Genomic DNA, 18,786 nt, shown 5'->3' with positions numbered 1-18,786 from the left:
AAGAGGGGAGAGGCGAGAGTGGTTGGAGATTGATGGGAGAGAAGGAAGTTCTGAATAGTTGCCGAGTGAAATGGTAGCAGAATCTGGTAAAGAATGCATGGACTGATCTAGCAAGACAGAAGCTTGGCTCAGGTTGCAGACCATGAATTTGTAGTGCCTCCAGTCTGCTCGCTTGTTTTATATTTCTCTACCAGCCCTCAGCAAACTAAAATAGATAAAGAACAGTTAAATGGTCAAACTTTTCCAGGGCTGGGATTTTCAGAGAAGATGGTTCGAGGGGCAAGATAACTGGTGATATTGATGACAGATTGCAGTGATCAGCTGTTGGCTCCAAGCTTGAGGGGAAAGGCCAAAAGTAACTGGTAGTTTGAGAGATGTAATGGTGGAGGGACTGAGGTCTCACTGTCATTGTAGAATAAGCACAGCTTAAGAGAACAATCACTTCACCCCCATCAGTATGGCTTTGTTATATATATAAAACAAATATAAAAAGTATTAGCAAAGATATGACAAAGCATTGTGTGGTGGGAACATAAAATGGTGCAGCTGGTTTGGAAAACAGTAGGGCAGCTCCTCAAAGATTTGTTAAACAGAGTTATAGGACAGCAACAGACAGCAATCTAGTTTAGGCATATACCCCAAACAACTGAAAGCAGGGGCTTAAACAGATACCTGTAACCCGTGCTCACAACAGTGTTCATTCACACCAGCTGAAAAGTAGAAATAGCTCAACTGTCCATGAATCAGTGAATGAATAAACAAAATGTGATACAAACACACACACACACACACACACACACACTCACACATGCACCCATCCACACACTGGAATCGTATTCAGCCTTTAAAAGGGAGAAGGAAAATACGAGTGGGGACCAGATGATGGAAGTGAGGAGCACAAGAATAATGTTAGCTGTAAGTCATGAGGCAAACACATGGGGTACTAAGATTCAGACCTGAATCCTTTTTTCTCTCAGTGTGAGGTTCAGATGATAAATAGAATTCTATATATTGTCCACTTAAACTGCTGATGTGAAAATAACACTGAAAAACTTAGCAAGAAAGGAGAAAAATAATACAAATAATGAAGAAAGCAAAACAGTATAGTTTGTGTGGACTATCTGCAGTACAGTAATAATTATGCAGATCACTACAATTCGGTCAGATTAACTTCATTAAAAGTTGTATCTGGGGGTGCCTGGGTGGTTCAGTCGGTTAAGTGTCTGCCTTCAGCTCAGGTCACAATCCTGGAGTCCTGGGATCGAGCTCCGAGTTGTGCTCCCTGCTCAGTGAGGAGTCTGCTTACTCCCCCACCCCCCTGTTCCTCTCCCTGCTTGTGCTGTCTCTCTCAAATAAATAATCAAAATCTTGTAAAAAAAAAAAAAAAGCTATGTTTGATTATAACAGCAAGTCCTAGTCACAGCTAGAGATTCTAGTAACAGAAACACAAATAAAACTTCAATCAGAAATTTATCTTTCACCTAGCATTAAAGTGTGAGCTCTTTTGTAGCTTAAAGAACTTATTGATGACAGGCTTATATCAAGAAGTTCTGGAAGAGAACTGAATGATTTGAAAGTCACCAGAAATTTTAAGCTATGTTCAGTGAGTACAGTAATCCCTTGATAGAACAGAATCCGTGAGCTCTCTAGTTTCCAGAGGAGTCCTTTTTTCTCTCAAATTCAACTGAGGGGAAAAAAAGCTTCTTTGGAATTTATAACTTTTCAAGGGGCCCTTGGGCAATTTTCTGATTACTAAATTGCAAACTTCAAAACTGGGCATACAGAAAAGCTTGTATTTTTAAAAAAATACACATTTGCATTATATATAATGTCATCAATTCTTATTTTATTTTATTTTTTTTTAAAGATTTTATTTATTTATTCGACAGAGAGAGATCACAGATAGATAGAGAGGCAGGCAGAGAGAGAGAGGGAAGCAGGCTCCCCACTGAGCAGAGAGCCCGATGCGGGACTCGATCCCAGGACCCCGAGATCATGACCTGAGCCGAAGGCAGCGGCTTAACCCACTGAGCCACCCAGGCGCCCCATCATTTCTTATTTTAGAAGATGTTATGAAGCTGTTTGAAATTTTAATTTTCTTTGTGTTATTGGATATTCATGTAAATGTCCATCCTAACCGGATAAGATCTCCATTAATTAACAGGAGAGCTAAACTACTTTGTACAGAGTCTAACTGTAGGTATACATGCGTGTCAGCTTTCTTGCGTGCTCAGTTGTGTGTGTGTGTGTGTGTGTGTGTGTGTTATATGCATGTATGTACATACACATACGCTATCTCTTTCACCAATGGAGAAGTTCAGATAGAATATGTATTTCACCATCTTGAGAAAGAAGGGGTTGAATCTCTTGTTGCTACGGAAGAACCACTCTATTTTATTTGGTGCTTATTTCAGAACAGTGAAGACAGGCTGAGCACTGCTACCAGAAATTTAGAAGAACTTACAGCGAAGCACATGGAAGAAATGAAAGAAGTAAGAGCTAATAACATAAAGTTTTAAGATACTGTGGTTTTGTTCATTGTCCTTCATTAAACCGACATGTTAAAAACCAACATCTGAATATTACTGTGTAGTTTGCAAAAGGACTTGCATGTACTTTTTTTCCCTAAAATGTTCCAGTAGTCTGTATCCATTTCCTGTAGAGATGTACAAGATGTTACCAAGAGATGACTGGTTGGACATCCAAAGAGGTCTGCTCAAGGTGTTTTTCATTATCTTTGTAAATTCATCCTGTTTCAATAACCCACCCTTTAGCTGACTCTCTTGCTTGTCGCTTGCGGGCTTAGAAACCTGATTAGTCAGTGGATCTGTTTCTCAAAGGTGACCTTATATTAACTACACTCACAGAGATGTTTGTGAAAAAAATAGATACCAGCTTACTAGTGGGCAAAAAGAAATGTAATTGCCACAAGAACCAGACATGCATGTCCTGTGGCTGATGGATTCTTTCTCTACAGGTACACTGCATTACAGATGTTTACTTGCGGAACAAGTATTCTAATTTTTTTTTAACGTAACAGTATTCATTGTTTTTGCACCACACCAAGTGCTCCATGCAATGCGTGCCCTCCATAATACCCACCACCTGGCTCCCCCAACCTCCCACCCCCTGCCCCTTCAAAACCCTCAGGTTGTTTTTCAGAGTCCATAGTCTCCCATTGTTCACCTCCCCTTCCAATTTCCCTCAACTGCCTTCTCCTCTCCATCTCCCCATGACCTCCATGTTATTTGTTATGCTCCACAAAAAAGGGAAACCATATGATAATTGACTCTTTCTGCTTGACTTATTTCACTCAGCATAATCTCTTCCAGTCCTGTCCATGTTGCTACAAAAGTTGGGTTATTCATCCTTTCTGATGGAGGCATAATACTCCATAGTATATATATGGACCACATCTTCCTTATCCATTCATCTGTTGAAGGGCCTCTTGGTTCTAATTTATATAGCACTGACTGAGACGGCCTGATTTCCACAATAGGTCTCTCTATACCTGCCTTTATTTCTGGACCTTTTATAGATTAGAACGTGGCAGGGTATCTAGCTAGCCCTTAGAGGAGTAAATAATGACATCTTTTGACTTTCTTATCACTCTTTTGGTGTTTCCAATACTGGTTAACCCACTTTTTTTTACATGTTCTTTCTTTAAATGAGTTAAGAAATTCTCTCAAGTTGCTTAGAAATCATTCTGTTGTGTTTCAGCTTCTCAGCTCAGATAGGCAACTTACTGATTTTTAAATTTAACTTTTAGAGGACAGTGTGATTTCCAAACTCTTAAAAAAGAATGCAGCTCCTTTAGATCAGAAGCAGGACAACGTAATAAACCATGAACTTTAACATTAGGCAAATGGGTGTGAAAAATTGCCTTTAGTACTGTCTTTCTGTGTAGCCTTGGGCAAGTTAGTTAACTTCTTTGAACTTGACATTCCTCATAGGTAAAATGTGGATGATTACCTCTTCAAAGAGATGTGTGAGGTTTACACAGGTTAAGGTCCATAAAACATTTCACGCACATGTGCTTGACTCCTAGCAGGTATTCCATCAATTATAGCTGTTTATTATTAGAAATAGGTGCTATTGTTCCTGCCATTTTGAAGAGAAAGAAAGTGAAGATTAGCAGGAAATTATGAACTTGGGTGGCAGTGCATAGTTACCTCTGCTATATACCATTCAGCTCTTTGTTCATTTTATGAGGGGTTGTGCAATAGATTTCAACACAATTCAGCAAAACGCAATTACTTTGTTAGCCTACTTTTTTTTTTTTTAAATTTATTTATTTGACAGAGAGAGGTCACAAGCAAGCAGAGAGTAGGCAGAGAGAGAGGGGGGAAGCAGGCTCCCTGCTGGGCAGAGAGTCTGATTCGGGGCTCAATCCCAGGACCCTGTGATCATGACCTGAGCGGAAGGCAGAGGCTTAACCCACTGAGCCACCCAGGCACCCCATGTTAGTCTACTTTTAAGCAATTTCCAGATAGGTAAGAGCTTAGCCTCTGGGTCTGGCCCTGCTGAGTGTGAAGTCTAGTCCTTCTCCTTATTTTCTGCATGACAATGCAAATCTCTTAGCCTCTTAACAGCCTGCTTCTTCCCCTATAAAGTGGGAAGCTAACAGTCTCAGAGGATTGTGGTGAAAAATGAAATGTTTGATGTCCTTAATACAGTGCCTGGGGCATTGAGCTAGCTTTTAATCTATTATTATGAGCCACATAAAAGTGCCTTTTATGAAGTTACCATATTAACCAAAAGCTATTTTTAAAAATACCCTGTATTTTAGTACAATCTTCTATTAACATTTCAGACATCTTAATCATCATTGTTAGCACAGGACGGTAAACAATTATTGTGGAGATTTTTCTCTGTTCGTGGGTATCATGCTATATTGCCTACACAGTAGATAAGGAGACTTGATTTGAAACCTGGCAAGTTAATGGAAAAAAAAATTAGATATTGTGACTGTCCCAGAAATTTGTAGAGCTGTGTCATCATATCTATGGGTAACAGTGTCTGATAAAATGAAACGGCTGGAAGGAAGTTTAGGGAGGGAGACTCACACTTAAGGAAAGCCAAGTTTTCTGTTTATTTCTTATAGACCGGATCGTATGGTGATCTCTCAATGATTCTTTCACTTCATAGATTTGATATGGGTTACTGTGTGAATCATGGACTAAGAGTAAGAAAATGTATTGTTTTCTTGTAGGTGGAAAAGTATGCAAACCATGTCCATAACTTAACAGAGGAAAGAGAAGCATCTTCTCACAGATGTGAAGAGGAAAACAAAGAGCTTAGAAATGTGGTTAAAGAGCTCCAACCGAGACAGGGTATTTTTCCTTTTTGTTAACAGTGTGAAGCTTATTTTTTTTTTCTACTTATAGAAAGAATATGTGACAATTATAGAAATGTATAAAAGTAAAAGGAAGGGGGAAAATTATAATTTTCCACTCCAAGAAAAGTACTTATCCTGTTTGAGTGTATTTTCTGCCTGGTCTTTTTAAACTATCGTTCTGAAATAGTTGGGAATGTTTGTGAGAGAGGACAAGATGGTTATTTCCTCCAATGTCTATTCTAGCACTTAACACACTGTCACAGTGACCTGTGTCAGCTCCATTGGGGCAGAGATCATGCCCTGGTCTTAGTGGTTTCTGTGTTTCCCACAGCACCTGCCTTGTAAAGTGCCTAGCATATTAAGGACTCAGGAAATTATTTATTAAGTACTACAAAGCTGCAAGTGAGAACATGGATAGGACCCCTTTAGAATATTCTAATATTCTGCTAATGGAAGTTTTTCCTTTATTTTGGATATCAGGTAGAAAGGTTAAGTTAAGCATAGGACCTCTATTTCATATGTACTGCACTCTTGTTTCATTGATTTTCCGGTCTTGTTTTCCATTGAATATGTGGAGTTTTCTTCTGCTGCTTTAAAAGTTTGTATTCTATTTTTGTCTGTATGGTAGTTGCATTTTTAAGAGCTTTCAAATTTCTTCTGGCATTCTTAGTTATTCTCAGCAAGAGGGTTGTTCAGGGCCCTAATCTGCCATTCTGTGAGAAATGGAAGATACTGTGTGTCCTGCTGCCAGTATAAATTAGTTTATGAAGGATTGGTAAATAGGGGAATTATGTCATTTTATTGTTATTTATTTATTTATTTATTTTTGAAGACCCTTAAAAAAACACATTTATTTATTTATTTATTTGACACACACACACACACACACACACACACGCACACACACACAATGAGAGAGGGAACACAAGCAAGGGGAATGAAAGAGGGAGAAGCAGGCCTCCTGCAGAGCAGGGAGTGCAACACAAAGCTCCATCCCAGGATCCTGGGATCAGGACCTGGACCAAAGGCAGATGCTTAAGGACTGAGCCACCTAGGCTCCCCTGAATTATGTCCTTTTAATGCAGAAGTTCATATACAGCGTACCCCAGCATGTTAATGATTTGAGCTAATCAGCAAGGCTTGGAGTTTATACATGAAGTTAATTTGTCCCACGTTCTTCTCTGGGACTCGATTTGGCCACATGTTTCTCCTGGGAAGTGCTTATTGCAAAGGTAGCCCTAATCTTTGTGCATTTGGCTTTGTTTCCATAACTCCGCAGACTCAGCTCTTTGAGCTTGCCTTTATAGCAAGCCTGAGTTTTTAAAAAAAGACAAAAGTCCTATATTTACTATAGTATTTATTTTTTTAGGAATTTGATGTATCTCTTTAAGTGTACCAGTGTAATTATTAGGATTGCCAGTGTTTTTTATAGCACTCTAGTTACACAATGACAGAGATTTAGAATTGTCTGTAGCAATCTAGTTTTTCAATAAGCTTTAGTACTTTTAGTGAGCAGTTTGCAAAATACAGGTTTATTTTAGGAGCATAAAACTTAATCACTTGAGAAATGCTTATGTAATTAAACAATATTTTTTGAAGGTAGAAATAATACGATTTTGTAATGAATTTAATGTTGGGTGGGAGAAAAGGGGAGAAATCATTGGTGACCCAAGACTTTCTGGCCTGAGCAGTTGGAATATTAGAGTTACAACTACTTAGGTTGGGGAGGCTATGGGAAGACATTTGGGAAAGACAGTAAAGAACTTGCTTTTGGACATGTACCTTTTGATGCATATATTAGACATCCCAGTGGAAATGTCAAGTACACAATGTTGTATGTTTGGAAGGTACTGCATGCTAGAGCAGTGAATCGAATCTGAGAGTCATCAGTAAATAGCCAACACTTAAAGCCTTGGGATGATAGGCGATTACCTGGGGAATGAAAAGAAGACTGGGCCCTGGGCATTTCTATGTTTAGAGAGGTTGGAAAGGTGAGAAATTGGCCAAGAAGTCTGAGCAGGAGTGGCACGCATGACAGGAGGAAAACCAACAGTGTGTGGTGTCCCAGAGAGACATGATGAAAGCATGTTGTCTTTGAGATAAGTGGGAGTGGAAGTGGGAATGGGATCCAGCACACAAGGGGAGAGTGTGGCCTTAGGAGCAAGGATGGTTTGTTAAATCTCACAAGAGGGAAGAGTATGTGGGAATTGCAGATCTGGTAAGGAGAGTTTGTGGAAGCTGGAGTGCTGCTTTTTTCTCAGTGAAATAAGAAGTGGGGTATTCAGCTGAGAATGAGGGGGAAGGAGGTGCTGGAGACTTGAGGAGAGAGAGGAATCAAATAATAGTCTAGATCGCTGGAAAATGAAAGAGAGAATTTCAGGGACCCGTGGGAGGATTGGCGGACAATAAGGACCCACTTAGGTGAGTAGACACGAATTTAGGTGAAAGCAATCAACACTGGCTGTGCAGTTTTCTCCAGCTACACTTTGCTTCTGGAGTGAGGGGCAGGAGAGGTGAAGGGTTCGTTTACGGGCTGGAGTTCTGTCAGCCAAGTATAATGGCAGGAAAGAGGGGCAAGGGAATTGTGTATGTTTTCAAGGAGGGGGGTGATTATGATGGTGAATTGCTTAGATGAATCTAAGAAAGTAAATGGGAACGGGACTGGGATAAGGAACATTGAAAAGTGTTTAAAGTTAGTGGATTGTAGTTGTCAGTATAGTCAAAAACTTGTTGACATCTAGCACTAGACGAAGCATATGGGAAATGGTGATTGGAGACTGGGATGCTTGAAATTGAGACTGGGGAGTTGCTGCTAACTGCAAGGTCTAGAGAATTACTGTGGAGTAGGGACTGAGATGGGGTGGAGGACTCAGTCTTTGGAAGTTAGTTGGTGAGACTGCGAAGCCAGGGCACTAGAATAATCTACCTGAATTTTGAAATCACCAAGAATTTTGGCAGGACTAGTTAAGTAACCTTCACAAATTGGTTGGCTTGTTGGTGCCTATATCCTTGTCTCATAAAGGGTAATCATGTTTCCTACCTCAGTGAATTGTTGCACAGATTAGATGACATAAATTTATCTTAAGTGCTTGGTATAATACCTAGTACATAGTAAGCATTCAATAAAACAACAATATTTAAAGTTATATAACATTAAGAATAGTTACTGCTTTTGAGAACCCTTTTCCACTACTTTTTTGGTTATTTTTTTTCTGAAAGTTTGCAGATGCCCTGAAGGGATGGGCAGAAGAGTGGTAGTAGCAATATAGCTGATTTTTAAAAAACTAACTTGCTATTTCATTAAGAACACATTTAACATTTTATAACACCAGTTATTTGCCGGCATTTCTTTTAACAGCTTTGTTTCTGTTATTTCTTCCTAACAGAAGTGCGAATAAAAGAGATTGAAGAAATGTTGTATAAAGAGGGCTTATCTGAAATAGCTCTGAGCAGCCCCAGTGAACAGATTATATACTTATTGGTAGAAAGAAGTACACTCTTGAGGAAACTGGAAACTGGGGACCCCAAACCAGAGTCACAAAGATGTATGACCAGTAACCTACAGAAAGGACTTGCCCAGGTATTCTGAAATTAACTAGGTAATTGAATAAGAGTCAGGCCATTTTTTTTTATTTGTTTGTTTGTTTGTTTCCTTAATCATTCATTAAATTACTAGGAAGCCAGTTTTTTTTTTAAAAGATTTTATTTATTTATTTGACAGACAGAGATCACAAGTAGGCAGAGAGGCAGGCAGAGAGAGAGGGGGAGGCAGGTTCCCTACTGAGCAGAGAGCTCGATGCAGGGTTCGATCCCAGGACCCTGGGATCATGACCTGAGCTGAAGGCAGAGGCTTAACCCACTGAGCCACCCAAGCGCCCCTAGGAAGCCAGTTTTAATAGTGCTTCAGTAAGTTGGTATTTTTTTTTTTTACAGATTTACTTATTTATTTGAGAGAGAGAGAGAACATGTCCAAGTGAGTGGGGGAGGGGCAGAGAGAGAGGGAGAGAATTCTGAAGCAAACACCCTGCATGCCCTGGAGCCAGATGTGGGGCTCCATCTAAGGGTCCTGACCTGAACCCAAACCAAGAGCTGTCCACTCAACCGACTTTGCCAAGGCCCCCCAAGTATATAGGTTTCATTTTTGGACGGACTTCTCTGCCACTTGTTCTTGGTATGAACTTGAGCAAGTTAGTTAACTTTTGTGAGTGTTGATTTTCTCATCTATAAAATCTGGGACTGACTCAACTACTCCACAAGGCTATCATGAAAATGAAATAACATATAGGCTCTTGAATAGTACCTCACACATTAATTAGCATTCTTGTGGGGGTTTTTTTCCTCAGAAAAAAATCTGTAGTACAGAAATCTGTAGTAAAAGGTGAAAAATTTATGCTATCTGAAGAGAAACCAGCTTATTAATTAGCATTATTGTTACCGTTTATTGAGAACTTTCCATGTGCCAGGCTCGGTGCCAGCGAATGTAGAAACACAGTCAAGTTAGACATGATTTGGACTTGCAAGCTTACAAGCTAATGGAGGAAAGAAAAAAGCCAGTGGTTACAGTTCAGTGTGTAAAGTCCCATGATAAAAGAAGGCATAGAAGGTTCGAGAAACTCAGAGGAGGGTTTGAGTCAGATGTAATGGGTCAGGGAACTGAAAAGCCTTCCAGAGGAGATGTTGAGTAGTATTTTGAAAACTGAGTATGTGTTAGCTAGATGAAGAAGCTGGGAAAGGCATTCCTGGCAGAGGAAACAGTATATATCACAGACTGGTTCATGTGAGTGAATGCTGAGAAATGTGGCTGGAGATATTTTCAGGAACCACATCATGGTGAGATTCATATGCTAAGCTAAAGTTTGGACTCAGCACCCAGCAATGTTCCTGAACCATACTAGGGGCAGAAACACTTTCTTTTTTTTTTTTTAAGATTTTATTTTTCAGTAATCTCTAAACCCAGCATGGAGCTTGAACCTACAACCCCAAGATCAAGAGTTGCTGGCTACAAACCTACTGAGGCAGCCAGGTGCCCTAAGGCATAAAAACATTTGATGAACTTTGTTATAGAAGGTCTGGAGAGTCACACTAAATAATTTTAAGAGGAAAGAGTAACATTCTGGTTCATGTTATTACAAAATCTGGGATTTTGGTTTTTGGTTGTATTGAATCAGTTTAAGAGGAATTTACTATCAGGACTCCTATGTGGCTAAGTAGGTTGGGTGTCTGCCTTTGGCTCGGGTCATGATCCCAGGGTGCTGGGATCGAGTCTCAAATGGGGCTCTTTTCTCAGTGGGGAGCCTGCTTCTTCCTCTGCCTGCTGTTCCCTCTTCTTGTGCTCTCTCTCTCTGACAAATAAATAAATAAAATCTTAAAAAAAAAAAAAAAAAACCAGAGGAGGGGCACCTGGGTGGTTCAGTGTGTTGGGCCTCTGCCTTCGGCTTGGGTCACGATCTCAGCATCCTGGGAACGAGCCCGCATTGGGCTCTTTGCTCAGTGGGGAGCCTGCCTCTCCCCATTCCCCTCTGCCTGCCTCTCTGCCTACCTCTGATCTCTCTCTTTCTGTCAAATAAACAAATAAAATCTTAAAAAAAAAAAAAGAGGAATTTGCTATCTTAAAATATTGATGTGATCTGTGATCATAGAATATCCATGTATTTTTTCATGTATATAAGTAAAGTTTTATGATTTTTCCCACAAAATCTTACACGTGTTGTTAACATTTATTTCTAGGTATTTCATATTTTTGGATGCTATTAAGCTATCTTTTTAAAAAGGAATTAATTTTCTAACTATCTATTGCTGGTATTTAAAAGTATAATTATTTTATATACTGACCAACACTTAACATTGTTGCTAAAACTTCCTATTAATTTTACATATTTATTTATAAAATAAATAAATAATAAACAAATATTTTAAATTTATTTTTGCTCTTTATTTTTATTTATTTATTTTTTTAAGTAGGCTCCACACCGAATGTGGGGCTTAAACTCATAACCCTGAGATCAAGAGTCATGTGTTCTACTGACTGAGCCAAACAGGCACCCCTCTTATTCATTCTGAAAATTTTTTTGAAGATTTAAAATATTTTCTACCTATACAATGATATTGTCTGAGAATAATGATACTTTTGTTTCTTCCTTTTCAGTCCTTATTCCTTTTAGTTCTTTTTTTTTTAAAGATTTTATTTATTTGACAGACAGAGCTCACAAGTAGGCAGAGGGAGAGGAGGAAGCAGGCTCCCCGAGGAGCAGAGAGCCCGATGTGGGGCTCAATCCCAGGACCCTGGGACCATGACCCGAGCTGAAGACAGAGGCTTAACCCACTGAGCCACCCAGGCACCCCCCTTTTAGTTCTTTTTCTTGCCTTATATTGGCTAGGCTCTTTACTGTTATCTTGAAGTTAGTATTATTATTAGTAGTATCTAGCTTTATCATTTTGTTATTAATATTGGAGAAAACATTTAGTGATTTACTATTATGTATGATGTTTGCTGAAGGTTTTGTTTCAAATGGTAGTGTTTACTTATTATCTATTATTTACCCTCTTATTCCTAGTTTGCTAAGAGCTTTTATTAGGAACCAGTGGTGAATTTATAAACTGTTTTTTGTAGCCATTGATTATGAAATAATTTAGAACTTGAATCTGTTAATGAGAGAATTTCATTGATTTATTTTTCTAATGTCCAACCTGTTGTTGCAATGCTGGGACAAATCCAACTTGTTCATGATATGTTATCCTTTCTAGATATTGTAAGATTATTTTTGATAAAATTTTGTTTATGATTTTTAATCTACATTTATGAATGAGAAGATTGCCCTGTGATTTTTCTTTCCCCTGTTATCTTTGTTGGGCTTCTTTTTTTTTTTTTTTAAGATTTTATTTATTTATTTGACAGACAGAGATCACAAGTAGGCAGAGAGACAGGCAAAGAGAGGAGGAAACAGGCTCTCTGCAGAGCAGAGAGCCCAATGCAGGGCTCCATCCCAGGACCCTGGGACCATGACCTGAGCCAAAGGCAGAGGCTTTAACCCATTGAGCCACCCAGGCACCCCTGTTGGGTTTTAATCTCAAGGTTTGGCTAGCCAGTGTTAGCCAATCATTTTTCATTATTGCCTCTATAATGACATTTTTAGATAATTTTTCCCAATCACTCCCCCATGAAATTTTAATACTACTGTAGAGTTCTGTGTACTGTAGGCATATCATGCTTTGCACATAAAAAGAATAAGATTTTTTTGTCCCCATAGGAACCAATTTTCATTGGTTGTGATATTGGGTGTGATATTATCTCATTGAAAATGCATTGCCTAAGCTCATAAAATGGATTGGACTGTGCTTTTTTTTTTTCGCTTTTTAAAAAAAATTTAAATGACATTTATGAAGATTGACTGATGTACGTTTTATTTCTCTCATTATTTATTTAGGAGAAATTTGAGCAAATTCACCAGCCTCTGCAAAGAGAACATGAGAAATATCAGGTACCTGTGCGGCAGCCTGGAAAATCTCTGAGTGAGGTAAAAAAAAAAAAAAAGAAAAGAAAAGAAAAAAAAAAGAATCCTTTGATTAGTAATAGGAGCTAATTACATATTAGCTTTTTAAAAAATATAAACATATAATGTATTATTAGCCCCTGGGTACAGGTTTGTGAATCGCCAGGTTTACACACTTCACAGCACTCACCATAGCACATACCCTCCCCAATGTCCATAACCCCACCCCACCCTCTCCCAACCCCCATCTAACACATTAGTTTTTAACAAGTATTTTGTTTGAATATATTAAAATATAAATCCATGCTGTGAAGATTATAGAATTGTACATAAATGTATAAATATATCACAAAGATTTGGGAAGAAAAAATAAATAGCTGATTTTTAAAAAAATGTATAAAAATTTAAAATCAGTGTGTGTTACATCCTTTGAAAAATCACTTTGGGATAATCCTTCCCAAATATGTTTGGAGTCCTTTATTTTGGATAGTCCTTTAATATATATAGCATATTATTTTAAGTATAACCAATTCTCCTTATGGAATTAAATTTTTTGCTCTGGGGAAATGTTATTAAGTGCTAAATCCAACAAATAAAGTATATGCTCGGAATTTAATCACAGGAAGTAACCCAAGATAAATGTATAGGGATAAAACTGTATATCATAGTATTATTTTAGATAGCAAAAATTGGAAACTACCAAATGTTTAAGTGATTATATAAATCATGTGACACCCATTACAGAACATTATAGCCTTTAAAAATTATCATTACAAAATCTGTACAATTTTTGTGGGAATGTTTCTCATATAATGTTAAATGAAAAAGAGAAGTACAGAGATTGGGATTATGACTATGTGAAAATGTTACAAATAAAAAATACTGCAAGGATATATACTGATGTGCTAGAAGTTTTGTTTTGTTATGCAGATGGTATTTTGGTTGTCTTCTTATCTTTTAGAAATATTTGTAAGATAATTATGTAAATTAATACATATTTGGGGGATCAAAAGCAAGATATAATTGAGACTGAATTTCTTAACTTTTAAAATGCTTTGAAAATAATTGCAGAAAAGGAGCCGTAAACATGATTTGAGTGTGTGCATACCTTGACATTAAATGAAATATTCCATGTGAAAGCATTTTGTAAACTGTATTTAGTGAAACATACACATGAAGAGTTTTTTCTCTTTTTCACCAGATGATACTCACTTTTATGATAAAATTTCTATTTTTTATAATCACATAACCGTAAACTCTTAGATATATTAGGTTGAACTATAAGAAGTTGTATGTTTATAGGTAAAAAAATCAAATGTCACCAATATTCATGATTTCACTTAATAAAAGAAATACATACAAATGAAATATTGTTTGCTGTTTTTCTTTGTTAGCTTTCAAATGCTTGTGGGAAATAGTGCAGTGTTATAAGAGTACATTTAATTTTTGTTTTATTACTAACAACGCTTTTATTTCAGTCCCGTAATGAAGACCTGGAAAAAGATAAAACGTCACAATACTGCCTGGAGAGAAATGGAGACGAAGCAGCAGAGAAGTTAGGGATGGCCCAGAAAGAGATCCAAAGGCTCACTGATGAGCTACAGGAGAAGAAGAAAGAACAGGGGAAATTAGGTAAGCTATGGTTGCAGAGGAACTGTTTTGATGATGGTTTTAAATGTAATTGACCTTTTCTCAGGGTGGAACATGAGTACATTGAGGGAAAAAAATCTGAAACACATAAAGTTTGATAAAAGCTTCTTTTTGTACAGTGTCCAGAAATTTCTACTGAAGCATAAGCATAATATACCTACCCAAACATGCACAACTCCTGAGTGCACATCATGGGGTGCAAGGTGCTCCCAGCATTCCAGAGCCCCCTTTGTTTCTTCTCGCTAGGTCTACACCCTCTCCCACCCAGAAGGAACCATTATTCTGACTTTTCACACTCTTTTGGAGTTTTGACTGCAGGCAATATGCATTCTTAAATTTAATTTTTCTTTCTTTTTTTTTTTTTAAGGTTTTATTTATTTGACAGAGACAGACACAGCGACAGAGGGAACACAAGCAGGGGGAGTGGGAGAGGGAAAGGAGGCTTCCTGCTGAGCAGGGAGCCCAATGCGGGGCTCCATCCCAGGACGCTGGGATAATGACCCGAACCAAAGGCAGATGCTTAATGACTGAGCCACCCAGGTGCCCCTAGTTTGCTTCTCTTGTTCAATCTTACGTTGGTGAGACTGGCTCATGCTGTTGCATATAGCAGCACTTTGTTGACTTATGCTGGTTGTATAATAGTCCGCTGAATGAACACACTACCATTCACTTTATCTGGCCGTTCTACTGTTGATGGACATTTGGGTTGCTTCCAGCTGTGCTCTCTTATGAATAGTGCTGCTAGGAATATTCTTGGACTTACCAACACATTTCTGATTGTGATAGACTTAATGATCCTAATGATTGGATCAAAGCGTTATGTGCATATTCTACTTTGGTAGATAACTGTTACACTGTCTTCCAAATAGTTGTATCAATTTAAGCTCGCTTCAGTTGTATACTGAATCTCAGTTGTTACTGAGATTTTGGTTGCTCCACATTCTTTGTCAGTATTTGGCATCGTCAGTTTTATTAACTTGGCCTTTTCCGGTAAGTGTATGGTATTTAGTGATGGCTCTCATTTGCATTTCCCTGATGGCTGATGAACTGAAAACCCTGTCATCATTTCTTGTTACTCTTGTCGTTGCTCATTTGGATACACTATTTTATGAAGTACCTGCTTAAGTCTCCTGTACTTTTTCTATTGGGTTGTATCTTTTATTAATTTGTAAAAATTCTTTATATACTCCTGGAGCACCTGGCTGGCTCAGTCTGTAGAGCATGTGACTCTTGATCTTAGGATCATGAGTTCGAGCCCCACATTGGGCATAGATATTACTTAGTTAAAAACAAAAAAACCAAAAAAACCAAAAAAACAAAACTTTTAAAATTCTTTATATATTATGGATATGAGCCTTCTGTTGGTTATAAATGTTGTGTTGGGGGGGCTTGCCATAAAGAAATGCTAATATTTATCAAGTTGGGTTTATCAGAGTTATTCTGTAGGGCTTCTGGGTTTTCATGTATAAAAACCTTTTCTATATCACTACAAGGTTTTTGAAAGTGTTCATCTCTATAGTGTTTTATTGTGCTTTTATGGTTTCCTTGTTTATATTTAAATCTTTCCTTTATCAATAATTTATTTTAGAATAAAGTTTAAACTTTAAAAATTATCCCCTTTCTATATTTATAATTTACAGTGATTAAGAAATTGCCCAATTTTCAAATGCAGTATATAGGTTACTATATCTTTAAAGTATTAAATGTTAAAACAGTAATGATTCTGCCAAATTGACATGGATTTAAAAACAATATCAGAAGGGTTGAGATTTTGTTAAGAATGTGTTTTAGACAGTGAACACAAATGAAATTTTTGGAATATGGAATTGTTCTATATCCTGATAAGTTTGTCAAAATTCACTGAACTTTCACCTAAAAGGGTGAATTTTACGGTATGTAAGCTATACACCCTATTTTAAAAAAAGAAAAGAAATTTGGCTATGTGAGTATGATGAGAAGCAGTCTCTGCTCCTTGTAGTACAGAAGGCGAAAGGAAAACCAGGACCCCCAATCCCCTTAGTTACATTTGGACACAACAGACCACCATCACATGGCCCCCTCTTCCATGGTCAGTCTGGTAGCTCCTAAACTACTAACTGAAAACTGTCTCTGCAGTAAGTATACTGGGGCACTGTTGGGAAGCTAAATTAGCAAGTCCTTTAAAAAACACATGTAGGGGCGCCTGGGTGGTTCAGTGGGTTAAGCCGCTGCCTTCAGCTCAGGTCATGATCTCGGGGTCCTGGGATTGAGTTCTGCATTAGGCTCTCTGCTCAGCAGGGAGCCTGCTTCCTCCTCTCTCTCTGCCTGCCTCTCTGCCTACTTGTGATCTCTCTCTGTCAAATAAATAAATAAAAATCTTTAAAAAAATTAAAAAATAAAATAAAAAACACATGTACTATTAAAAAATAAAATAAAATAAAATATATTAGTCCGATGTATGCCCTATGTATAACTTCTTGAGTCATCAGTTTATAAGTCAGAATGTATTTCTGGGTAACTGTGTTTACCATTAGCCTACTTCTTTCAATAAACTGACTCTTTTATTAATTAATTAATTTATTTTTAAAGATTTTATTTATTTGAAAGAGAGAGCCGGAGCAAGGGGGAGGGGCAGAGGGAGAAGGCAAAGCAAACTCCCCACTGAGCAGGGAGCCTGATGTGGGGCTGGACCCCAGACCCTGAGATCATGACCTGAGCTAAAGGCAGATGCTTAACCGACTGAGCCACTCACGTGCCCCCCAAATGACTTTTTTTGGATGAAGTTATCCAGTTTATTTTCTAGCTCGCTCTGTATCATATCCAAAAAATTTGGATGGGAATTAAAAATTTTGGATAATGACAAAGATTTTTTTTAAGAATAAAAAAGAATTCATGTCGGGACACCTGGGTGGCTCAGTTGGTTAAGCAGCTGCCTTCGGCTCAGGTCATAATCCCAGTGTCCTGGGATCGAGTCCCACATCGGGCTCCTTGCTCCGCAGGGAGCCTACTTCTCCCTCTGACTCTGCCTTCCACTCTGTCTGCCTGTGCTCGCTCTCGCTCGCTCTCTCTCTGACAAATAAATAAATAAAATCTTAAAAAATAAAAAAAGAATTCACGTCAAATATTTAGAGTATTCGTCAATAAATTGAAAGAAAAAGATTTTTTTTTAATTTAAAGGAATTATTAACCAATTATGTGTGGCTTTTACTGGACACTGATTCAAACACATTTGTAACATTTGTGAAATAATTGGAAATGTGGATATGTACTGGATATATAAAAAATTGTTAAATTTCCTGAACCACACGTGGCGTTTAGGTTTAAAAAGAGTTCTTTGGGGCGCCTGGGTGGCTCAGTCATTAAGCATCTGCCTTCCGCTCAGGTCGTGATCCCAGGGTCCTGGGATAGAGCCCCATGTCTGGCTCCTTGCTCAGCAGGGAGTCTGCTTCTCCCTCTCCCACTCCTCCTGCTTGTGTTCCCTCTCTCACTGTGTCTCTCTCTGTCAAATAAATAAATAAAATCTTTAAAAATAAATAAATAAAAAGAGTTCTTGTCTTGCAATTTAACTATAAAGTAAAATAATGAACAGTATTTAAAAAGAATTCTTATCTTTTAGAGATATATAGTGAAATCTTTATAGATGAGTGATATGGCTTCTGGGATTTGCTTTTTAAAGGCCTTTACATCATACCCACACAAAAATTAACTCAAAATAAACTACAAAGCTAAATATAAGAGTTAAAACTATGAGCCTCTTGGAAGAAAACAGTAAACCTTCATGATCTTGGATTAGGCAATGGTATATTAATTCAGTGCCAAAAGCAAACATGGTAAGAAATCCAAGATCATCTCTAAGAGTCCCACTTGGTGTAGACATAACTTTTCCCAGTTATTCAGTCAAATACAATATAGATGCTCCTGTGAAAAGCCTTTACAGATGTGGTTAAGGTCCCAAATCAGTTGCCTTTAAGAAAGAGAGATTATCCTGGATGAGACTGACCTGATCAGATGAGCCTTTAAAAGGGGTTAGTTTTTTTCCTGGTGAAAGATATTCAAAGTGTGAAAAGGGTTCAATATGAGGGAAATTCTCTTTTGCTGACTTTGATGATGGAGGAGACCATGTGGCCAAGAATGTTGGTTGCTTCTAAGAGCTCAGAGAGCTTCCTGGCTAACAGTAGCAAGGAGATGGAAACTTCAGTCCTAAAACCGTGGGACCAAATTCAGCCCGTAACCTGAATGAGCTTGGAGATGGATTCTTTCCCGAAGCTTCAGAGAGGAACACACCTACCTCATACCTTGATTTTAGCCTCATAAGACTCTTAGAGAACT

The 18,786-nt window shown here is 38.0% G+C and overlaps 1 protein-coding gene across 1 annotated transcript in view; it reads left to right on the top strand.

Moving 5' to 3' along the window:
• CCDC30 (coiled-coil domain containing 30) overlaps positions 1-18,786 on the top strand; it is a 115,823-nt gene that overhangs the window by 4,886 nt on the left and 92,151 nt on the right. Inside the window, 5 exon segments of the mRNA XM_032302166.1 lie at positions 2,415-2,492; positions 5,213-5,333; positions 8,725-8,918; positions 12,763-12,852; positions 14,307-14,460. Of these exon segments, the coding sequence (XP_032158057.1) occupies positions 2,475-2,492; positions 5,213-5,333; positions 8,725-8,918; positions 12,763-12,852; positions 14,307-14,460 (577 nt within the window). The 5' untranslated portion in view covers positions 2,415-2,474.

Source organism: Mustela erminea, chromosome 10 (genome assembly GCF_009829155.1).
Source record: "Mustela erminea isolate mMusErm1 chromosome 10, mMusErm1.Pri, whole genome shotgun sequence".
NCBI classification, from domain to species: Eukaryota; Metazoa; Chordata; class Mammalia; order Carnivora; family Mustelidae; genus Mustela; species Mustela erminea.
The sequence above is the reverse complement of the archived record's forward strand: the minus strand, read 5'-3'. Positions and strand labels throughout refer to the sequence as shown.